The sequence below is a fragment of the Leptinotarsa decemlineata genome, unplaced genomic scaffold (assembly GCF_025532065.1).
Source record: "Leptinotarsa decemlineata unplaced genomic scaffold, Ldec_3_MD MMD2_tig00078346_RagTag_RagTag, whole genome shotgun sequence".
In the NCBI taxonomy this organism is placed as follows: domain Eukaryota; kingdom Metazoa; phylum Arthropoda; class Insecta; order Coleoptera; family Chrysomelidae; genus Leptinotarsa; species Leptinotarsa decemlineata.
The window spans coordinates 4,395,281-4,417,017 of NW_027412724.1; the positions used below are offsets into that span (position 1 = coordinate 4,395,281).

The 21,737-nt window shown below is 35.5% G+C and overlaps 1 protein-coding gene across 1 annotated transcript; it reads right to left on the reverse strand.

Annotated features, from left to right (window-relative positions):
* Positions 1-1,508: 1,508 nt before the first annotated feature.
* LOC111510340 (apolipoprotein D) lies at positions 1,509-15,309 on the reverse strand. Its single transcript, XM_074185825.1, has 4 exons — positions 15,132-15,309; positions 9,941-10,163; positions 9,309-9,460; positions 1,509-2,157 (listed from the first exon to the last, which is right to left on the reverse strand). The coding sequence occupies exons 1-4, from the start codon at positions 15,252-15,254 to the stop codon at positions 1,861-1,863; spliced, it is 795 nt and encodes a 264-aa protein (XP_074041926.1). The 5' UTR covers positions 15,255-15,309; the 3' UTR covers positions 1,509-1,860.
* Between the last annotated feature and the right edge of the window lie 6,428 nt (positions 15,310-21,737).

Sequence of the window (21,737 nt, forward strand, 5' to 3'; positions counted from 1 at the left end):
GGCTTGCCCATACCGTAGCTCAAGATGCTTTATAAGTTGGTCATAGTCTTCCTGTTTTAGGGCCGTGAGGGTTCGCAAAATATTCGTTGTTTCTCCACGCAACGCCAGTGTTAATGCTACCGCCTTTTCTCCTGCATTCCATATATTCGCTCTGGCCGCAGCTTCGAATTGTCGACGGTAATTTGCCCAAAAAATTTTCCGTCGAACTGAGGCAGCTTCGCGGAGACCTTTCCTGGTTCAGAACTGCCTTTGATATCTGTCAGTTCCAGAATTGAGTTTCTAGTAACAATTTCTGTGGTGTGGGCAGAATTAACGATTCGGTTTTGCAACGTGCTAATTGTTTCCTTCATCTTGCTGATTTCTGCCCCAAATCCGCCTTTGATTTCATCGCCTATTTTTTTTTCATTCTCTTCATTCCTGCCCAGATTTCATATTTGATTTCCCCTTTGATTTCCTTTACTTCAGTGCTCATTTATTTTCTGATTTTGTCTATCTCCGTCTCGAATTTATTTATTACAACACTTAGCAACTAACGCTTAATGTCTTTCCACTATTTGAATTTCTTGTTTAGCCGCTCGATTCACTTTCTGAACTATCCTCTTGGGTCGGGAAGACGGGCTTATATCCGTAAAGGTCCTTTCTAAAATTCAAATTCGTTACAATATCAGAGAATGGAATTCCGAACCAATGAAATTCATGTAAGAAACTCTTTGTTCACAAACTTCATCGAAACTATTAGTCGAAACTTTTCTCAAAAGAGTGTTCTATTGATTTTTTGGGTTACCAACATGTTTCTTAAATTATAGCAGGACTGTACTCAAAAAAATAGTATAAAGGAATATGGATATCCAGAAAAAAACAGTCAAAATTCGATTGAAATAAAGTTGGGGTGAATATTCAGAGGTACAAAGGTCTAGAATATGAGGAAATAATCTAGAACACATTAAAAAATTTCATCATGAAAATAATATGTCATATAATATTCCCCCAAAAACTGATATAGAAAAGTGTTTTTTCTTTTGTTCCAGAGAATAAACTGTTGAAAATGACTATACATTTTTGTTTAAACTTATCACTGATGATGTCGAGTATCCAGTGCTTATGAGTGATATTAGTTTTAATACTATTAGGCACTATAGGGATGACAAAATTGCTTTCCCTGAAAATCTTCACCACACAAATTATTTATATAACAGTCCATTGTCAAGACTTTCGAGACTGGCAAACAATGCTGATTTGAACTTTTTTGGTGTTTCTATAAATACATTCAAAAATTACTGTCATTCTATATACAAATGCATCATAGTTCGTAGGACTATGTACTTTTGTGTAGCTAGATATATATTCAAATGCATTTCTATATTTAATCACTATCTTTCACCGATTCGGAAAATCCTATGGTATCTTGGACACGGTGTATATTCTACGACTCAGTATTTTTTTGAATTTTCGGCATTCCTACGGTTTTGAAGAAACTGTTGTTTTCCCCACAAAAAAAACCATAAAAATGTTTTTTTGATCAATTTTATTTGAAAATCAGTATAGCTAAAATAAGGTATTCAACTAATTTTATAGCTGATTTATACATCAAACTTTTTCTTTCAATTAGTTGTTAGAGACAAAAAATGTTTAAAGAGAAAGTGGCCCATTCGCATCCCAAGGTAATAACTTGGAACATATTATTACAAAAAATGGATATGGCGAACACTCGTAGTGGAAAGAAAAAATTTAGAAAATATTATTTCGGTGTTATTTACACTTCACATTTCATAACAGAATACTGTCGACAAAAATAGGGTTATGTTACGAATTATATTTCATTTATTGTCAACACTTATATATAGTTCTTTTCGCATTTCATCATGGTAACCATTCACTTTCTGGGGGTATCGTGTGGTTTTCAATTCTGGCAGCTTCCTCATTTTTGTTATCAGCTACTTTGTTGTAGACTTCTTTAGCTTTGCCTGACAAGTACTCAACTCCATCCCCAACTTTATCTCCAGCCTTTCTTATGACTTCGGCCGCAGCGTGGGCCGAAATGGTTTCGTCGTTGATATTGATGTTGTAGCCCTGATTGAGGTCCTTGGGGCAGTCATTTTGTTTGATGATAGACAGGTCGAAGGGGTCGATTTGGGAAGATACTAGCCTATTCCTGATCTGAAATAAATAATAAATACATAAGTAATGAAAAATAAATCTGATATAAGTTATTTCTTTTCATGACTCCTTTGTTAGAATTGGCAGAAATACAGAACAAAAAGAAGTCACGGTAAACAATAATAATAATATGATACAAGGTGAGCCACTGAAACGAAACAAGACCTGTGTCTTGTGAAATAGCATTGGAAAAAATCGATTTCTATCTCTATTTTTTCGCGTCTATTACCAACTTTCTCACTTGTACCCCCTCGGCGGGGTGAAATTCAATTCTCAAATCTTGAATTGAATTAGGGGTAAAGGTCTTCGATTTCTCTCTTCAACGCTTCCTACTTTTTGAATTTGAGCAATAGTTTCCCAGAACAAAACATCATTAAAAAGTCTGGCAATAAATGAACTCGAAGAGTTTTTTCACTTCTAATACTAATTTTTCGGTGTGTTTTCACCTAATTTCAAGAATCACCTTACTGAACTGGCCTTACAATTTAGTATCTACTTTGAAGTTCGATGCTGGTAATAAAAAACGAATTACAGTTTTTACCAATTTTTCTACATTTAATATCTCAAAGATTTTGACCGTAACTATTTCGACTACTTATTTTGCTCAGATTGGTTTATTCAATTGGAGAAAGAGTACCTAAAATTAATTGAACTTTATTATGAAAATAACAGGTGCGCTAATACTACAGAACAGTTTGTTACGGGGAAAAACTACTTTTCCATTTGTAGCAGAATAGGTAATGCTGATACGTTCTGTTTCAATTAATTCAAATTTATAGAGAACTAATGGGTCATATATCTAAAGGGAGCTTTATCGGCCATTGTCGATTTACAAATCCCATTCGTTTGAACAGTTCATCACCCCTATTTCATAAGAATTGTTTTTTTAACAGGTGCTTTTAAAGTTAGGAGTTGGCGAGCGATTGAGGCCTCTCGTCCACTGAGAGCGGAAAGCTTCAATAAGATGCAGTGTTGCCAACTGGACGAACTATAAAGTCGCTACACATGAATCAAAATTTCGCTACGCTGCTTTATATTCCGCTACGCTTGTATATCTGACGAAATCAGTTCGCGCATGTGCCCTTTCCGAATTAAATACCACAGAACTTACAATTTGTGTACCGTTTAGATACCACAAAACTGAACTGTCACTAATGTCAGGAATCAGCTCTTGAACGATCATTCGCGACAGGTCTAACTCATCCTTTCAAGTTGGAATCAAACAACCGATGTTGAGAAAAAGTTTGTTTTCGAGACTTTTGTATTTTTTTGAACATGTCCCGTTCCCGTCAATTTCAACTGCGGCAGCTCTTTCGCTCGAGCTACAATCAGATGAACTATCTTCCATTTCCACCAAAATTTGTTCCACATAATTCATAATACTCGAGACTTTCAGTTCCAAGATATTGGAGATTATAAATATAGTTTATGATAGTAATGAAAATATCAAAATTATTCTTCTTATCTTTCATCATGTAATGGCCTCAGCTACTAAGACCATAAAGTATTGACTATGCATTCAATTATTCAATTGTCAGCTGTCAGCTTCGAGTGCTGTGTACTGCCACTTCTTCTTCTTCCATATTTTTTTCAATATTGATTATTTGTAGAAAATTCCGCTTCTTTATGTTCAAATCCGCTACACCGCTACCGTCGAGTAAATTCCGCCACGGTAGCGGAATTCCGCTACGGTTGGCAACTCTAATAAGATGCGAAATCAATTCGTCAGAATTCGCACGACAACGCACGAACGATCCATATACATGGATCGGTAGGGGACCATGTCCACTTGGACCGTATCGTTCATCAGTTTTCGTCCGACTTGATGCAAGTTGCGAACCGATCCCGTTTTGCTGGGATTTGATTGCAATCTAGTGCGAAAGTAGTTACAATAATGTATTGAAATGTGTCCTTTTTCATTCAAAAATAAGAAAAGGGTGGTCATCGTCGATTTGAAGATCATGCCACTAATGAGAAAATTCACCGAACTCCTTTCTTTTTTCGTAAATGAGATTCACCTACATTTATCGCCTTCGTCGATATCGCCTGCGCTTGATACGACGATGAATCAATTCTTCATCAGAGTAATTTAAAAAACCCGCTCCAAATAACCATCTCGCCGAATCCGGACGAATGGCAATGGAATATGTGCATCGCTCGATTTAGTACGAACGGCGTTCGGACGAATTCATTTACTACCAATAATAACACCACTGCAAGGAAAAACATCATCTTTTGTGAAAAATTCAAGGCATTGTTTGTTGAACTACTAGGGGCAATCGAAGTCAAAGAGCAGTATCAACTGATCAGTTACGACGTGTAAAGCCTCTACACCAAATAAACATATATATCTGTTTAAAAATATGTTTTTCCGTTAATCAGCTGTCGCCCCCATACGAACGACAACTCTCAAAAGTTGAGAAACTTGTGCAAGCTAAGGACTAACAAGGTGTTACCTTTCAACGTGTAATTCCTAACACGATTACAGAATCATTCCAGCTTGAACCAGATAAATTGTTTCGAGAAAAATATCTGGTCGAGACGGGATTCGAACCTACGGTCTTCCGTAGCGCACTACCACCGCGGCCAATTCCACAACCAATATATATATATATATATATATATATATATATGGAGTGGTTTGAAACTCTGGCCATTGAAGAAGCCCACAAGCCCACAAGAAGCCCCGAGTCTAGTTGAGATACGTGGACGACACCTTCATAATATGGAACCATGGGAAAGAAGAACTAGACACTTTCCTGAAGCACATCAACAACGTAAGCCTTTACATCAATTTCACAATCAAGAAGGGAGTCCATAACGAATTGCCATTCTTATACGTATTGGTGAAGAGGACCGACACCAATCGTATATCGAAAACCGACTCACACAGGACAGTATCTGAACCAGGAACCCAACCACCATCAATCGACTAAGAGATGAATCATCAATACACTAATAGACCGTACTTTCGGGCTCTGTAATACAAAAGAAGGTTTCGAAAAGGAACTAGACATCATCAAAAATTACCTTCAAGGAAATAGTTACTCCAAAGTGATGGTGGGACAAGCTTTAGCTAGAAGACATCAATAAATACACAAAGAAGAGAAGCCACCACAACCAGTACTTGTACTTCCCTACATCAGAGGATTGTCGGAATGGATAAGAAGGATTGGGTCCAAGTATAACATCAGAACCTGTTTCAGATCTGGGAACACTATCCGTAGCAGCCTCACGAAAACCAGACCACCAAACGCGGACTGCGATTTCAAGAATTGCGTTTTCCGGATATCCTGCGAGTGGACTCAAGCTGAAATCGTCCACAAGGAGGAACACTGGCTTAGGAGAAAATTAAAAAAAGCCGCATATATGTTGTCCAACAACGCATTTAGTCAAGCTAGCGTAGAGATACGCAACATATGGAAACATCTAATCAAGCGGAACACGACCAACTTCCGTCAAACGGTCAGCTTCTGCTAAAACCGATGAAGCGGAGAGAGGGAAGAGGGGATAGGTGAAAGCACTCGAATGACCTATAAATAGTCAGATCTCGGAGGAATAGGTCCATTTATCACCCGAAGACAATTGTGGATACTAACAATCGAAAGTAACTTGGTTGGGAATCTTTTAATTTGTAATTTTCATTTCTTGTTATCAATTTTTTTTTCATTTCGTATTGTTAATTCAATTTTTTCGTTGTTTTTTGGTTGGTACTTGTATTTTATCTCATTGTAATTCAAGTTTTTTTGCTCAAAATAATTGATATTTTTTCAGCTAATTTTTTTAAATTTTTTCAATTTTTTACAGATTATTTCAGGGATTTCAAATCAATTTATTTCATATTAGACAATGGAAGTCCCAACTAATGAAATGCAATGCAAAAACATGTTTTATATTTTTTTTTTGATTTGGATTTCGATTGGTCACGCGAGAGTTCTTTTATATAAAGCCTACACAACATCACACGGCTTTTTATCTCTATCACAAAGAAAATGTTTAATTACCGATATAAATAATTTTGGCTGTTAAGACGGTTCTGAAGACCTGTGTATCCTGGGACTTATCCTGGAATTGATGGCATGAAGATAAGTTTTATGATTGTATCATCTCCAACATCAATAGTCAAGTCCAGTGCATTTTGATACTTTTATTGCTTCCATAAGCAATCGTCCAAGAGAAATCCAATTGGAAATTATTTTATTTGAAGGTAAAACCACGACTGAGATATATTTCTAATTTTTTGACTCATAAATAATTTCATTAAGGTCATGAAATAACTCCATCCCTATAAAATTCACCTTGTGATCAGCTTTCTTCTTTAGTAAATCTGTTAAAAAATCTTTTTTCTGTTAACCAGCTGTCGCACCCCTAGGAACGACAATTCTCAAAAATCGATACTTGTGTGAGCTAAAGACTAACGAGGTCTTACCTTCAAACGGGTTGGACGATAGGAAGTGAAAATCTATCGCCCGGCCTTGCGGCTCGGATCACCGGTTCACACAGCGGTCGAATGAGTGAGTGGAGTAAACCACCCACGTCAACCCAACCGGCTACCGCCCCAAATGGGATTGTTAAACGTCTCGGTATTGGTCCGATTGAAATCCACACTGACTCCGTGAAGTTCATCCTCAACACCGAGTTGTTGGTCTTTTTTTTCTACCAGGAAATCTTACAGAAAAAATGTACTTGCAATTGTTACAAGGCACTGTCGGTCCTGCATTACCACACTTTCTGGAAAAATGGAGCACCTTCCCACTATACCCTTGATGTTCGTGACTATTTGAATGAAAAGGGCCGAAGAAGATTAGTGGAGTGCATCGCAATCTTTGAATCTGTTTTTGGTGAGGTTAGTCGAAAACGACAATCTTTAACACTCAACCAGCATCTGTAGAAGATTTTGCTTCAAAACGTCCCAGAGCGCTATGAACAAAACGTTTATCACTGTATAGAAGAAGGAGGTGAATATTTTGAAAAATAGTGGGCACATTTTGAATTTCAATATTCCCTTTTTGTAAGGTCTAAAACTGAATAAAAGCTAACTTCCTTCATGTTAACTTGCTAAAAATTTCAATGTTGTTTTCGATATCCACTGCGTCAAGTTCCAAAAAGTCGAAAGCATTGGAAAGAAAAAACGATGACCTCCCAAATTAGATATCGTTTGATCCCTGATAAATTAGATATCGTTTGATCCCTGATCATAAATAAGATTCAAGGATCGGATTTCACCTCGCCGATGGGGCCAAAAGTTTTTCCATCGAAATAAAAATCGATGGGTCCAAATGATTTTTTTTCTAATGCCATTTATGAGAAATTGGCTTTGTTTAAACGGCATGTTCAGAAAAAACTACGAACGGGTCCACGAAATATCAAGCATCACATATAATCGGTATCAAATGATCACCAATAAGCGTAATTCTCGTATACTTCTCTGAAAGAATCAAGTGCATGTGTGTGTATATAAGCTTCAATTTGAGCTTTGAAACTTATTCAAAAATTATGAAGAGTAGTTCAAAGGTGGATACAAAGTTTTAGAAAAGTTGCCCTAACTTCCAGAAACGTGATTATGTATGATATGCTTTTATACAAATCGACCTCCAACAATTTAGATGTGAAAGCAGTATAATTGTGTGGCCTACTTAGGACTGCTTCAGTTTATTAGCATATTCAATTATATACTCAGTTACGATCATCCCCATTTTTTTAAGGTTTTTCAAATATGTAAAACTTGTATTCTAAGAAGAAGTTAACTCAATACATGTTGGTGATAAAAATTATCTAGCTCAGATATCTTATGATCCGAAATTTCAACATGAGCGCTCGAGTTGAAGATTGCAGAAGATTCGGTATGATTCGTTAGTTGTCAGTGAAGTTCATTGAACAAAAACAGAAACCAATCCCTTTACCTATTCATACTCTTACTCGTCCGTGTCCGTGGGTGGCTACGTTAGTAACCAGATGTGTCACTTCAGGCTCAAGCCCAGCGCCACAGCAAAAATATAAAAAATATAATTGGCCCATCATGAACTTCACACGTTTTATAACCATTATAAAAGACTTGTCTCGAAGGAAACCCAACTATTCTATCTCGGACATATATATTCGAAAATGTTTCCGCGGTGTTCAATCTGATTAGCTGAAGTCCTGGTTAAACCACGTCTGGTGTTTTCATTTGTTCGATGATTCAGATTTAACTTTGTAGCCATTTTTGAGAAACTATGACTACTCTGAGGTAACAATCTGCCTGTTTCTCAGGTAGTGACACGCTGTAGGAGTTTTGGGGTCCGATGCCGGGGTCTCAATTTGCCTAATCCCCAGGTATCGTCGCTGGTCTCTGCGAAGGTCTCAATCTGCCTACTCAAAAGCTTCAACTATGAGACCTATGATTTTGTAGGTACGTGTGACAGATACCCGACGAAAAAACAACGGCTAATCCAGCTAATGCCGCGTAGAAAGCTGAAATAAAACCATCAGTCACATGTACAATGTCTTCTATTTGGAAGATTCGTCGCAAGGAACTTCTCACATATGAAAAGCTGAAATTAATTTCATTTATTCAGGATGACCACCCACAGACCGTTTTCGAGGTACCAGCTACTCGTCAGTGCCGGATGGGTCATTTCAGACTGAGAGAACCGTCTGAATATCCCGATCAAACGAAATTAATTTCAACTAGTTATAAGCTCTGACTGCAGTTGATTCAATAGGATATACCACTGCACCACCTGCAGATAAAAGTCCGGGATGGGAGTCAGAATAATGAACATATGTGGAGAGATGCATGTGACATGTCCAAGTTCTGGGGGAAATACCAAACACTTGCCTCTCATGTGGGACCTACTATTTAGTAGGTACGGTGGCAGATACCCGACGGAAAAACAACAGCTCACTCAGCTAAAGCCGCGCAGAGAGCTGAAGTAAAACTTTCTATATATAAAAAGTAGAAAAAGATTTCATTTGGTCGGGATGACCACCGACAGATCGGTTTAGGAGTACTAGCACCGGGTGGATCATTTGAGAGGAAGTGAACCATCTCAGTATCCCGATTAATTTCCAGTAGTCATAAGCTCTGCTTGCATCAAATGTATTACAATTCAATTCATGTCCATAAACCGATGAAAAAACTCTTGTGGTAAATTTAAAACTTAACTCACCTTGTCAATGTACATCTTATCTAGAAATCTAGTTCTGGATAGGATGGTGGCAGACTGTCTATTGGAAAATGTTATTTTCTGACAAGTGAAGATACCAGCATATGTATCATAATCAGTAGTGAACACCGTGAAGGAGGATGAACCAGCAACACCTGAAATACGAAACACACAAGTGTTTTCACGGATGTCTCTATGTCACAGAGAATTTATGTCACTGAGTCAATAAAATAAAATCTTTTCCGAAAGATTCTTTCGATAGATAATTTGACTTCACATGTCTTGGACTGTACTTAAAAAATTTCATTGAATGGATACACCAGATCCAGGCGTAAATAGTGTTAGATCTCTTGAAAAAAAATACTGCCAAAGGAAGGGTTTTGAAATGGTATTCATTATACCACGCGAATAATTTCAATGTTACATGAGTTATTCTAACCAAAATGAAATAACATAATAAAGATTAGTTCATACGATGAAAAATTCATTTCAAATGTTTCTTTTATATACTGGAAAAGTAAAACTTATTTCATCTATCTTTGTTTTTTTAATTAAATCAAGGAAAAATTTAGTCCCACTCATAGAATTGGGGTGATGCACATACAAATCGATCGAAAACATAAGGAAGTACTTACTCAAAGGAAAATTGACTTTCATTTTCGCAGGAACGGAACTGTCGGGAACTGTCAAGGTTCCTCTATAGTGGTAGCCATGCTTGAGAGGAGTCAATGCCAATAAAAAGTGCTGACTGATTTCCTCAATTGAGTATTCTTCAGGCTCGTCCGTTTTTGTAATATTATAAACGATGCAACTGCTAGCTGTACTAGTTTTCTCGATAACATACCAAATACCCAGCATCTAAAAAACAATTTAGTTTTACGAAAAGAGAACTGGATATGAAACATTTTGATAGTAATGAAGCCTCAGTCTTTCATTATGAAAAATCACATTCGTTTGAAGTGGAATGAAAACATAGAATCTTTCTTAAATATAATTTCTATTTTTTTGGATTCTAGACTGAATATTCCTATTTACTCCTTTACGTTATATAAATTGTGCAACTGAACACTTGTTCAGTGTCAGTAACAGCTAACTGGCTTGTGATAAATTCAATATTTAATAAATTCAATAAATTCCTCATATAATTTTTTCCAGACCCTATCTAGAAATGTATGGAAAATTTAAAATATTTTGGCACACATTCTCTAGAGCCCATTAATGTTCTGGTGCAGGTATCGCAGGTCCAGGACAGATAAATCAACCTTCTTAGGACCGTATTCCAAGCGGAAATCTATGCTACTGATTTGTGTGCGGGAATAAGAACAATAGTTCAAATAAATCGATAAACATATTCTTGGACAACAATGCGGCTTTGGAAGCTCTTGACTCTCATCGGACCAGAACCCATCATTGGCACTGCTTTCGCCTTTCCAAATAAACACTGTATACAGAACACAAAATCCGGGATAGGAGGTCGAAGCAGAATGAAACTTGTAGTATTAAATTTTACGTGTTATACCACTGATGATGCATGTAGCAGTAGTAGACGAAACGTTTGGTACTACAAGTTCCATTCGATCATGACCGACCAGATTAGATTTTGTGTTCTCTAATCGTAACTTCGGCCGTGAAAGCTTATTTTCGTATATGAAACACTGAATACCTTGACTGCAAAAAGAGTTCAGACTTCTGACAAAATCTGCCAGTATTATTCCAGTCCAGAGCATTCATAGATTCTATGAAGTATGTTTATGAGCGACTCATGAACTATAGCAGTAATGACCTACGTTGTATAACAGCTCTCTCTTCAGGTCACTGTTTGAATCCTAATACTCGTATGCAGAGACTTGGGCTTTAGGGCAGGCACAAAAAATGTGTTCTGCTGTTTCATGATTTTCCAAATAGAAACGACACACATTGTCTTGCGACAGTCCAAGTCTCTGCGTATGATGATTCAGACGACAGTGACCTGTCAGTCGTACTGTTAGACAACATAGTACATTCCTGCTGCAGTTTAATTGTTTAATATCGTACTTCGAAGGATGTATAGATGTCTTTGGATGGACCGATCCTGATAGATTTTGACAGAAATTGAAAAATCTTCTTGCAGTCCAGGTGTTAGGTGTTTGTTTGTCAAAACCTTAAGCGAAGCGATGTCAATGACAGGTCAAACCGCTTACAGCATCCCTCCTTTGTAAGGGTTTCAGCAGCTTCGTTACCTTCCAATCCAATGTGGTCAGGTATCCAGAGTCATTTTTGGCGGTGTAATACCAATTTAGATTGACTCGTGATCACAAATTTGATCACAAGTCCATCCATCTGCCTTTCACTGAAAGCGATGTCGAAGCTTGGCTTTGCAACTGATCACCTTGGAGATCCTCGTTTATCGATGATTAGAGAATTGAGTCTTCTGATGATCCCATAAATGGCGTTTTCGTGAGGGGAGATGCCATCGCCTTCACCAATTTAAATGTTACTGAGTAGGATCCAAAAGCTTTTAAAGACCACTTTTTATCGATCTATGTACGAGGTTGGATTCTACTATCGAAAATTGCCTCTTGAAATACGATTGCGTAGGTTCCTAAGCAGTTTAACGTCTCCGTCTTAGATCTGCGACTGTATAAACATGCACTAGAACCTGGTGTTGTTGATACATCTGTGAATCCACAGCTATCTTATTTCAATATTTCTTCCTTCCTTAAGATTCAACCCTCTCTCTCTTCGGGAGCAGGACTGTATATGGTAGTTGATAGAGCCATAATGATGTTGCAGATCATTTCTAGAATGCTCTAACTTTCAGTGTCAGCTAAGAGTCTACTACGCTCCACATGAACCTTTGTACCTTTGTGCAATTGGCAATATGCACAAGTCTATATGCAGTACATCTAGCCTCTCTCTCTCCAGGAAGACTTAGGGAGGAGGTAGGTCTAGAAGGATGTTTATGGCGCTGACGATGAAGTACTGACTAAACTAGATAGTTTAGCCTGTGCCGTTTGATGTAAAGCATTCGGTCATCAGAAAAATTGCTCGAAATGTGATCATTGCTATGATAATAATCATCACATATATCCAATGGATTTGTTTGGGGGCCTAAGCCCCGAAATTTATCACAAATCCTTCGAAACGTCCTTAGGGACGTTGCTTATGGAATAACACCACCATTAAGGGAGAGTGAAGTTGAATCATCTCGATTTCTCTTCCTTGTAAAGAAGATAATCACAGTTTTGCTGGGCATCTGCTGCCTCTGGTCTAACTGTGAGCAACGTCCAACGTACTTTGAACGCTAATACAGGCTAGCAATCTCGAAGAGGTTCTAGCCAGGATGGCACAGACATCTGCATAGGCTTGCAAATCTACTTCTATTCTGTCAAAGACGGCGTAAAGTATACACCAGGAGTGACCACAGAAGGGAAAGGGGTAGTATCCCATTAGGGTAGGGCCACCTAGTGGCCCTAACCTAATGGCCTTGAAGAGTCCTAGTTGCTATTCTCTTAACAAGCGTGGCGTCTACAATTAGCCTCTATAAGAAAGATAAACAGTCAACTCATTGACCGAGTTGAATTCGGTATGTGAAATTTTTTCTTTGGGAATTTTACCAATCTTTTGGAATTAATAAAATTCTACAAATAGGTACACAACGATTAACCCTTTTGAAAACATCACTGATCAATTTCACATTGTTCTAAATAAAACGGTATATCGCCCTAGAATTGAAATAACACCGTTTTGCGGATATTTCTAGCGAAAATTATAGCTTTGTTTTCTAAAATCTGTGAGAAAATCGATCTCTCATGTTTTAGTCTATGCGTCAAAACAGCCTTTATTGTTTTATAGACTTTATAGAAGATATTCATCATATATTTATTTCTATATTATCTCTACCATGACTTCATATCGTGTAGCAAAACAATTTACACAAAGTTGTTTATGGGATATTATGAAGATAACAAAAATATCCTGACATCAGAGTGTATTTCTACTTGGCGAGTTCAGATGAACGTAATCGATTCATCAATATTATTTTTTCCGACCGTAACCAACGTATGTCATGGAGATGCAAACTGATCAATGTGAGCACTCGATTTTTTATATGAGTGAAGCAACTTGGGACACGGGTGTCATTGGGATGGGTAAGCGGTTCTTGGACTGACTTCCGTTGCAATATTCCCGGTCGTCCTAGGAATCACGAGTTGAAAGGTATGATCTCGTTAATCCTCAGCTCGCACAATTTTCAACTTCTGAAGATTGAAGTTTGTGGAGTCTGACAAAATTCCATTTCCAATTGATGGTTTGAAAGGCCAGTAGAAATCCCCGGCCGGTCGAGATTTACACGAAATAAGGTGTCTTTTTATTAGGATGTAATAGCTTGATGTCATTCATAAACTCGCAGTGAAAAAGAAATCCTAAAATGAATTGAGGTACCTAGACATAACAGAGAGAAGGGCAACAACAAGAAATTAATGTCTCATAATACCAATTCACACAAGAGGTGCAATTGAGATGGATCCCAGTCGAGCGAGCAGTGTTTCTGTTATGTCGACAGATAATAAGAAACTCGAGGCTTTTTAAAACACTAATATTGTCATACTGTCAAAAATGGCATCCAAGTTGATACAATAAATTATTGCAGAATCAAAAATAAATTTTTTACAACTTTAAAAAATCAAACTACGTCAGGTATAGGTACACTTTTGATTCCATGTTTATAAAAAAGGCTCATTTTGCCCTGGAAATATTTTCATCCTTTATATCATTCCATTGCCATGACAGTGACTTCTGTGAAGGTATGAGAATCACTCTCTTTTTGAGTACATAAAGAAACACAAAAATATTTAAGTGGAAACTGAAAACATTGATTCAACTATTCGTTTAATAGAACTACAATAGTTCAGATAAAGTTCACACTGACTGAATTGAAGATTGGCTTAGTAGAAATTAAATTATTATTATTATACAATCTCTCTCTTGTAGATTGCTTAGAGGAATTGCTGGAGTTTGTCGATCTTTTTTAGTTTGTGTAAACTTATAAACATTATTAATAATTTCTCTACCTAGACTGTGAATTACTTTCTTGGAACTGCTCATGTTTGTAGACTGTTATCTATAAAAAGGGAATAAACAAATTATTGTTAAACACTCTTTAAGTTCAAGTAACAATTTATTGTGAAATATTCAAAACCGCAAACAACCCCAATACGCTTTCTCAAGCGTTTTTTCACTAACAAATTTTTACTTGAATTGTTGTTTTATTTAATAACAATTTTGATCCTATCAACTTCTACCTACGTAATGACAATTAATTTTATTTCACCTGAATTGAGGTAAAAAAAAACTAACTGAAATGTATCAAAAACAACAAAAAATTTTACTAATTCATTAAATAAACATTTTGTGCTCTATATAATAACAATGTGAAGAATTTCACTAGTTCGGACTTCCATTGTCTACTATATAAAATGATTTGAAATCCCTGAAACAAGTAAAAAAGAATAATTAAAAAAAGAATAGTTGAAAATCATTTTATATAGTAGACAATGGAAGTCCGAACTAGTGAAATTCATCACGAAACATTGTCAATCACCTTCAAACAAACAATGTGAAGAATCCAACTCCTTGACTTTTTCAACATTTAATACGAATATTACAATCACTAAATACAGCCCTACTTTAATCGTTAAATTTATTGTTGTTATACCACAAAAAGTGGTATCTACTTGGGTTTTTCATCTCATATTCATGATATATCTTCTCATATTCAAGAATATCTGATTTATTATTTTGTCAATATTATAATCGTACTTGTAATAGACTGAAACTGTCACTTACTCTGTTCATATTAAAGTCCTGCGCGGGCTCAATATTGGGACATGCCCCCAAATGATAGGAATGCATTTGAACATGGCCGATAACAAAAAATATCACAAAACAGCCAAACAATAATTTCAACATGATTTTTGTGGTGCTTGTTCAGCAGTTATAATATTGACTAAAATAATCTAATTTACAACGTCTTTATATAGAATGACCATGTACAGTTGACCAGATGAATCGTCCGAGCCGTTCTTGAAGATTGTGACTAATATAGTTGAACTGGACTCTACTACTATCTTTATTGCTTCTTATGAATGATTCACAGTTGACCGCATTGAGTTATACTGGGTAGCAAAATTAAATACTAATGGTCGTTTCCCGTGGTCCACTGTTTTATTCTGGGAGTTTGAAATATTGAAGAACTCAAAAGATAACAGTTCATCGAAACAATGAATCATTTCTATCAAGTTTCGCAAAATAGAAACTTCTGTTATTCTTGATATTTTGGTTGTGAATATATCAAATGATACCGAGAAAACTGACTTTTCACTGTAGGATAGCCAATTTCAAAATTCTTTTATCTGAAAACGAATAAAAATTATTTCCTTTCAACTTTCACTGTCTTTTTTACTATGGTCGTTTTGGTTTTTCGTTACATTTTATCAGATCGCTAAGAAAACAATAGGATTGAAGAAGACGTTTAGTGTTTTAACCGAGGGCCATTGGTTTACTATGGATCTGGAATCCTGGTCCTTGAGGCGAGAACAAAATATTGTGCATTAAAAAAAATATAAATATTTTGTTATTCAATCTTGTCGCTCCTTATGAAAAATACTCTAGGAATAGTGTAAATTTACCTCGTAAGTTTAAATTTTCAACAAAATACCCAACTTTCTTGTAGAACTCATCGAACCTTTTTTTGCATGTTTGTGGGCAATTTTATGATTTGTTACTATAAATATTCATAAGTAAAATCAAATAACCTAAGAGCTTGAAAAAATATTTTTATATAAAAATACTCTTTACTGATTTTTCCTGCTACTAATAAAATTTCAAATTATTTATTGATAAAGTAATGCACAGCTAATGCTATATCCAAAACATTTGAAAACATTTTGAATTTGTAGATGCGTAACTACTTCAACGATTTCAATATATGATCAACCTGTCAATCAGGGTTCAGGGTAAACCACAGCTGAAAGTTGTAGATGATTTATTGTTCTGTCAACATAAACAAACTTTGTCTTTTGGTATTGCTGGACACATTAACCATTCCCTACTTCTGGCAATACTGAAGTACCTGGGTTTTGCCTGCAGCGTGGTAACTCTGCTTGGAAATTACCTGTTGAGCCGTTCTCAGTGTGTCATACCCATTAACTGAAAATCGACTACCATTAAAATAAATAATGAGGTACTTCAAAGATCGATGTTAGGCCCACTACTCTTTGTTTCATATACATATACATCATGGACAAGAAATAGTTTTGAATGAAAATTTTGCATCACTTGAGCACGACAAACAATAAGATCTTGTTGGGAAAATTTTCAGGTATGTAAAAATCTTACATGTTTGCAACAAAACTCCGCTTATGGGACAACTTTCTTCTTGTCGATTGGAGCCAACCATAAGACCGTTCATCTGGATTTAACTATTTCGGTCCTTTTGAAGTCAAAGTTGAAAAAAGTCACCTGGAAAATGCAAATGTTGGCACAGGTGGTTTCATTCACGTTTTTCGTCAATTTCCATCATTAGAGAGGATTCCCACGAGTGTATATAGTATATAGTGACAACGATATATGAGCCAAAAGGAAACTTTGTAAATTTGAAGCCCTTAACCAAATTGAAATTGTGAAATTCTGTTCTTTGAAATCTATCAAATAGTTTTGGAATACCGCTTGGGCATGTAACGTGGAGGGATCCTGGGAAAGACTGATCTAATCAATGAAAAAAAATATGAAAAAAGTATTTTCACCGAGGTAGGTATTCTCAACTTCATACCACAGACTCACGTGCCAGTAGACTTTTGACCATCAAGAGGTCTCGACTCCGAACCATTTCTTCATTGGGCTCTCTTAAACTACTTTGCCAAGTGGGGATGTGGATGTAAAAAATATCTATTTTTCTCAAAGTACTAAGAAGTCCAAAAGATTGTCGACCAATAGCTTATCTCTTGATTTGAGGAACGTATTTGTTGATATCTCTTGAGATCAAAGATAATTCAAAAAGTTTGTTAATAGTGTTTTTGATATGTCCTTCATGGTAATATACTAGCACTATTATCAATATCTTGAGCAAATTCGACCCAGCCTATAAAGTTATGATCGATGTTTTTCACATAGCCCAAATTATCTGAAATAATTGTAGGACGAGTGTTACTACTGATGTCTAATATTTACTGGGATACATTCTAAATTTGTTAATGTCTGTCTGTTTTTTCGTGAATCAGTTGTCGCTGCCTTATGAACGACAAACCTCAAAATTCGAAACTTGTGCGAGGTCTACTTTTTTAACGTTCCAAACTTTCAACTGAATACACCTTTTTTTCTCTATAAATTGTGAAGTTTCGAAAGCTTTTATAGTAGTTCTAGTCTCCAATTCTAGCCGTTTTATTGAATTCATTACGTGCTCTGTCTTTTAGTTTCATCATGAATTGTGTTAACTGTTCTCAAAGAACAGTAGAAGGCTTATCGAGTTACATAATACATGATGAATATCAAAAATATTAAATTGAAAGGGGTATATTTTAGGAGAGATCAATTTTTGGAAAAGAAATGTTTTGGCTTTCTACTTCTTCATCTTTATATAAAAAATGTGGGAATTTTCCAAGCAATTATTTTCAAAATAAACTCTGTAGATTATGCAAAGAACTGGAAAAAAAGCTCTCTCAAAATAACTGCTTTCATGTAAACATTGAATTAGACGAAAGAAAAAATACGATCGGAACTACCTACTACTTTTATAATATGAACATTGATTTATACAAAAAACACTTTTTTCTATTCAATTTGTATTCCAAACATCCGTTATGGAATTGCATCAAACAACATTTACAGGATTTCTACACAATATATTATATTATGTAGAAAGCAAAAACCTTTCTTTCCCAAAAATAATAATTATATATGATTACAGAAGAATTCAGTTTTTTATGCATATCACTCATTACAAACATGGAGAACTATGGAATGTTTGCCAAATCGGGAAAGGAATGGTGCTGATTAAAATTACAGGGGCATTGATGGCATTTCCAAATAACCGTGTATCAACAAATTTGAGAAGAAACAAAGAATTCTACGGACATTTAGACTCATAACGTCTCAAATGTTACAAACGGTACCTATTGAACAAACTAAAATGTGTGTTGGGCAAGAAAGAATACACTTTGAAAATAATCAACTGTGAAATTTTCAATAAATTCAGTTATTATACTTTCAAATAATTTGAGTGCATCGATGAGTTATTTGTAAATTTTGTTAGTTTTTAAAAACAAAAAATATTAAATTATACAGGATATTCCATTTATAAATCCAAATCCGGATCCATTTCCTATGAAAATGGAACAGAACGAAAGTTGAAAACTCTTCTCTTCGCATGCCTTTTATCTATACCGGACTTCATTACTCATTTATTCCATTCGAACACATAATGGTAAATTCTTCGAATTTCATTATTTGTGTCAATCTTAATGTAATCATATAAAGCTACTAAAGGGTCTATTCCATCTTATATGGAAGTATGGAAGTAAGTATGGAAATATAAGCGTTGTGTTTATATACAGAGTTAAACCATAGCTCTACGATCCCGTTAGCACTACTTCATGAAATGAGACATCCTACATCCTACCCGCAGGCAGAGATATCTGACTATCCACATTTTATGTTGTGTTGCCAGTATGGCCAACAGGTTTGATTTAAATTTCCCGAAGTCTTCATTACCGTTCCGAAAATTTCCAATAATCTCATGCCATAATTTTTAACTTCAAAATCGCTCATATTCCGATTTTTTCTGTTCACGCTAAGCAATTAGTTCGTAATTTTTTTTCATGAACTCGATTACAAAAACGAAATTGTTTTGATTTTCATCAATGTATCCATAGAGCTGAGGGGAAAAAAAGGCGCAAGTGCAAATTCTATTCGGGAATATGATTCATTTTGTACTATCTTTACTTTTCTCACATTTGCATCACATTAATATATTATTGGTGGCCAATAGTGTAGAATGAAACGTCATTAATGACCAATTTCATCCAATTGAGTTGCCAACTGCGGTAAAATAATGATATTTGACAATTCGACATTTGCTAATGAATAAATAACCTATCAAAAATGAAAATGAAGAGTTCCTTCTGCATTTTCTTTTTTGGTGAATGAGAAACTGATTTCCATAACACGGCCGAAAAGAGATTTCCAGTCATCCTATATGAAGTGAGGCTCCAGAATGAAGAATCAGCTATGAAGAAATATAAGATGGTCTGTCCCAATTATGTCCCAAAAATTAAAATGCAGAAGGAACTCTTCATTTTCATTTTTGATAGGTAATTTATTCATTAGTAAATGTCAAATGTCATTATTTTACCGCAGTTGGCAACCATGGGATCGCATCACTTAATAAGGTTATCCTTTGCTAAATCGATTAATAACTTTTAGGTGATTTAATTTGTTTCCTATAATATAAACATTACATAACTTGCTCTTTTTGTGATAATAAATACATGTACAATCCGTCGATTATTTTTTTCTGCTCTTACTTGTAGTTTCTCTAAATGAAAATTTAAAACTATTTTTTGTTGAAATGTTAAAACGATCATCCATCCATCCCCTTATTATCCTTAATCAAAACAATAGGAAGTGCTGAACATTTCTCCAATAAAGTTTCTTTTATCGATTTGGATGGATGAGTATTTCGTTGGCAGAACATTTTTTTTTATGTTGGCTACTCTATGAATTTATTATTATTGCCAGTTGTCATGATCATGCTTGTAATGTGCATTTTTGAGTTTCATTTGCTGTTTGAAAGTCGTTTTCATTGTATTCATTTGATCCTCCATATCAAAAAAGATTTTGCTTGTAACACATGTATTTTTGCTAGATTTACTACTTTGTGAATTTGTCACTAGTGTGAGTTTTATTTGCATCCATTTTACATTCATTTCTCCTGATGATTAGTTAAAGTAAAGTCACGAATAATTAACATGACAACTGACATCAATGACTAATACACAAAGGAGCCAACTCAGAAAAAACAAGTGTGCTCCAAATGAGGTGAGGCGTTTTCAATGGACGATTCCAGTACCCCTATTCAGTGTTGCCCCTATAAAATTTTCGGGTCTAAATCGACTGACATTTTCTAGGCCTTTTTGGAAATAATTCAAAGTCGGAACAGATAGAATTTGTAATTTTATAGATTTCTGGATGTTCCCGGATATATGAATCGAAGTATTAAAGTTGATATGGACAAAAAAAAATCCTAGGGAATTTTAAGTTTGTACGTTGTTCAATAGTGGTAATTCTGTCATTTTACTGTCACATGTCATATACCATATGAAATTTTATTGTTGTATTCACTTATTGTTTATTGTATTCAGTAGAACAGGATCGTTCTGATAGAAAAAGTCTAACCATCTTTGGAGTTCTACAACTGAATGGTCTCCAATCAATAAATTGTCTTTCAATAGAGCACCTGGAACATCCTTTGGTATTAATAATGGTATGGAAAAAGATATCATACAACACCTACAGAATACACTATCAAAACGTAACTACTCGGCAAACACAAACTGAACACTGAAATGCTATGTTTGTGACAACAGGTAAACATATATAGGTGACAGGTTTCGAACAATTGAACAGCCTAAAAAGTAAAATTCCCTAGTATTTTTTATTTTTGTTCATACCAACTCTAATACTTCGATTCATATATCCAGGAACATCCAGGAATCTATAAAATTACAAATTCTATCTGTTCCGACTTTGAATTATTCCAAAAAAAGCCTAGAAAATGTCAGTCGATTTAGACCCGAAAATTTTATAGAGGCAACACTGAATAGGGGTACTGGAAACTGGAATCGTCCATTGGCATTTAATATCTTCAGAGGTTAATGTAAAACTACAGCAATTTATTATGATGTGTTTCTGAATACCATTGTTGACTTAATGATTATTGAAAGGAATATATTGCTAGATATCAAAACAGTTACAAATATTCGTCAGTTTTACGTTAACCGCTGATGACACCAAACTCAAATCGAGACCGGATATTGTCCATTGACCATATTCGCGTAAAAATGGTTGCTTATGTTTTACGCGTTTTATGATTGATAAAACTGAAATTTGACGATAATATTAAGAAGAAGAATAAGGTTATGAAATTATTAATATATGGACTTTTTATTATTTATATTTTCACTTGTCTCCGATTAGGTTAAGGGGACTGCCACGCCAACGTTACATACAGTAAAATCACGACAAACAAAAATCAACAGATAACGAAAGTAAAAGCACTTGAAGGCAGACTTTCGACCGCAGGAGGTCAGATGTTAACCTTGCTGAAGTGCCCAGCAGCAAGTTGTGGCCCACTCGGAATGAGTGGGTGCGAATGGGCGTGGGGAAGGTTCATCGTAT

What these genes read in the sequence shown, in the direction of transcription:
- LOC111510340 (XM_074185825.1), bottom strand. Translation starts at nt 15,254, where the DNA reads ATGTTGAAATTATTGTTTGGCTGTTTTGTGATATTTTTTGTTATCGGC. An exon ending in GAAAGTCAATTTTCCTTTGA is followed by an intron (nt 9,461 to 9,940) that starts GTAAGTACTTCC and finishes TTCGTATTTCAG; the next exon opens with GTGTTGCTGGTTCATCCTCC. An exon ending in ATAAGATGTACATTGACAAG is followed by an intron (nt 2,158 to 9,308) that starts GTGAGTTAAGTT and finishes TATTTATTTCAG; the next exon opens with ATCAGGAATAGGCTAGTATC.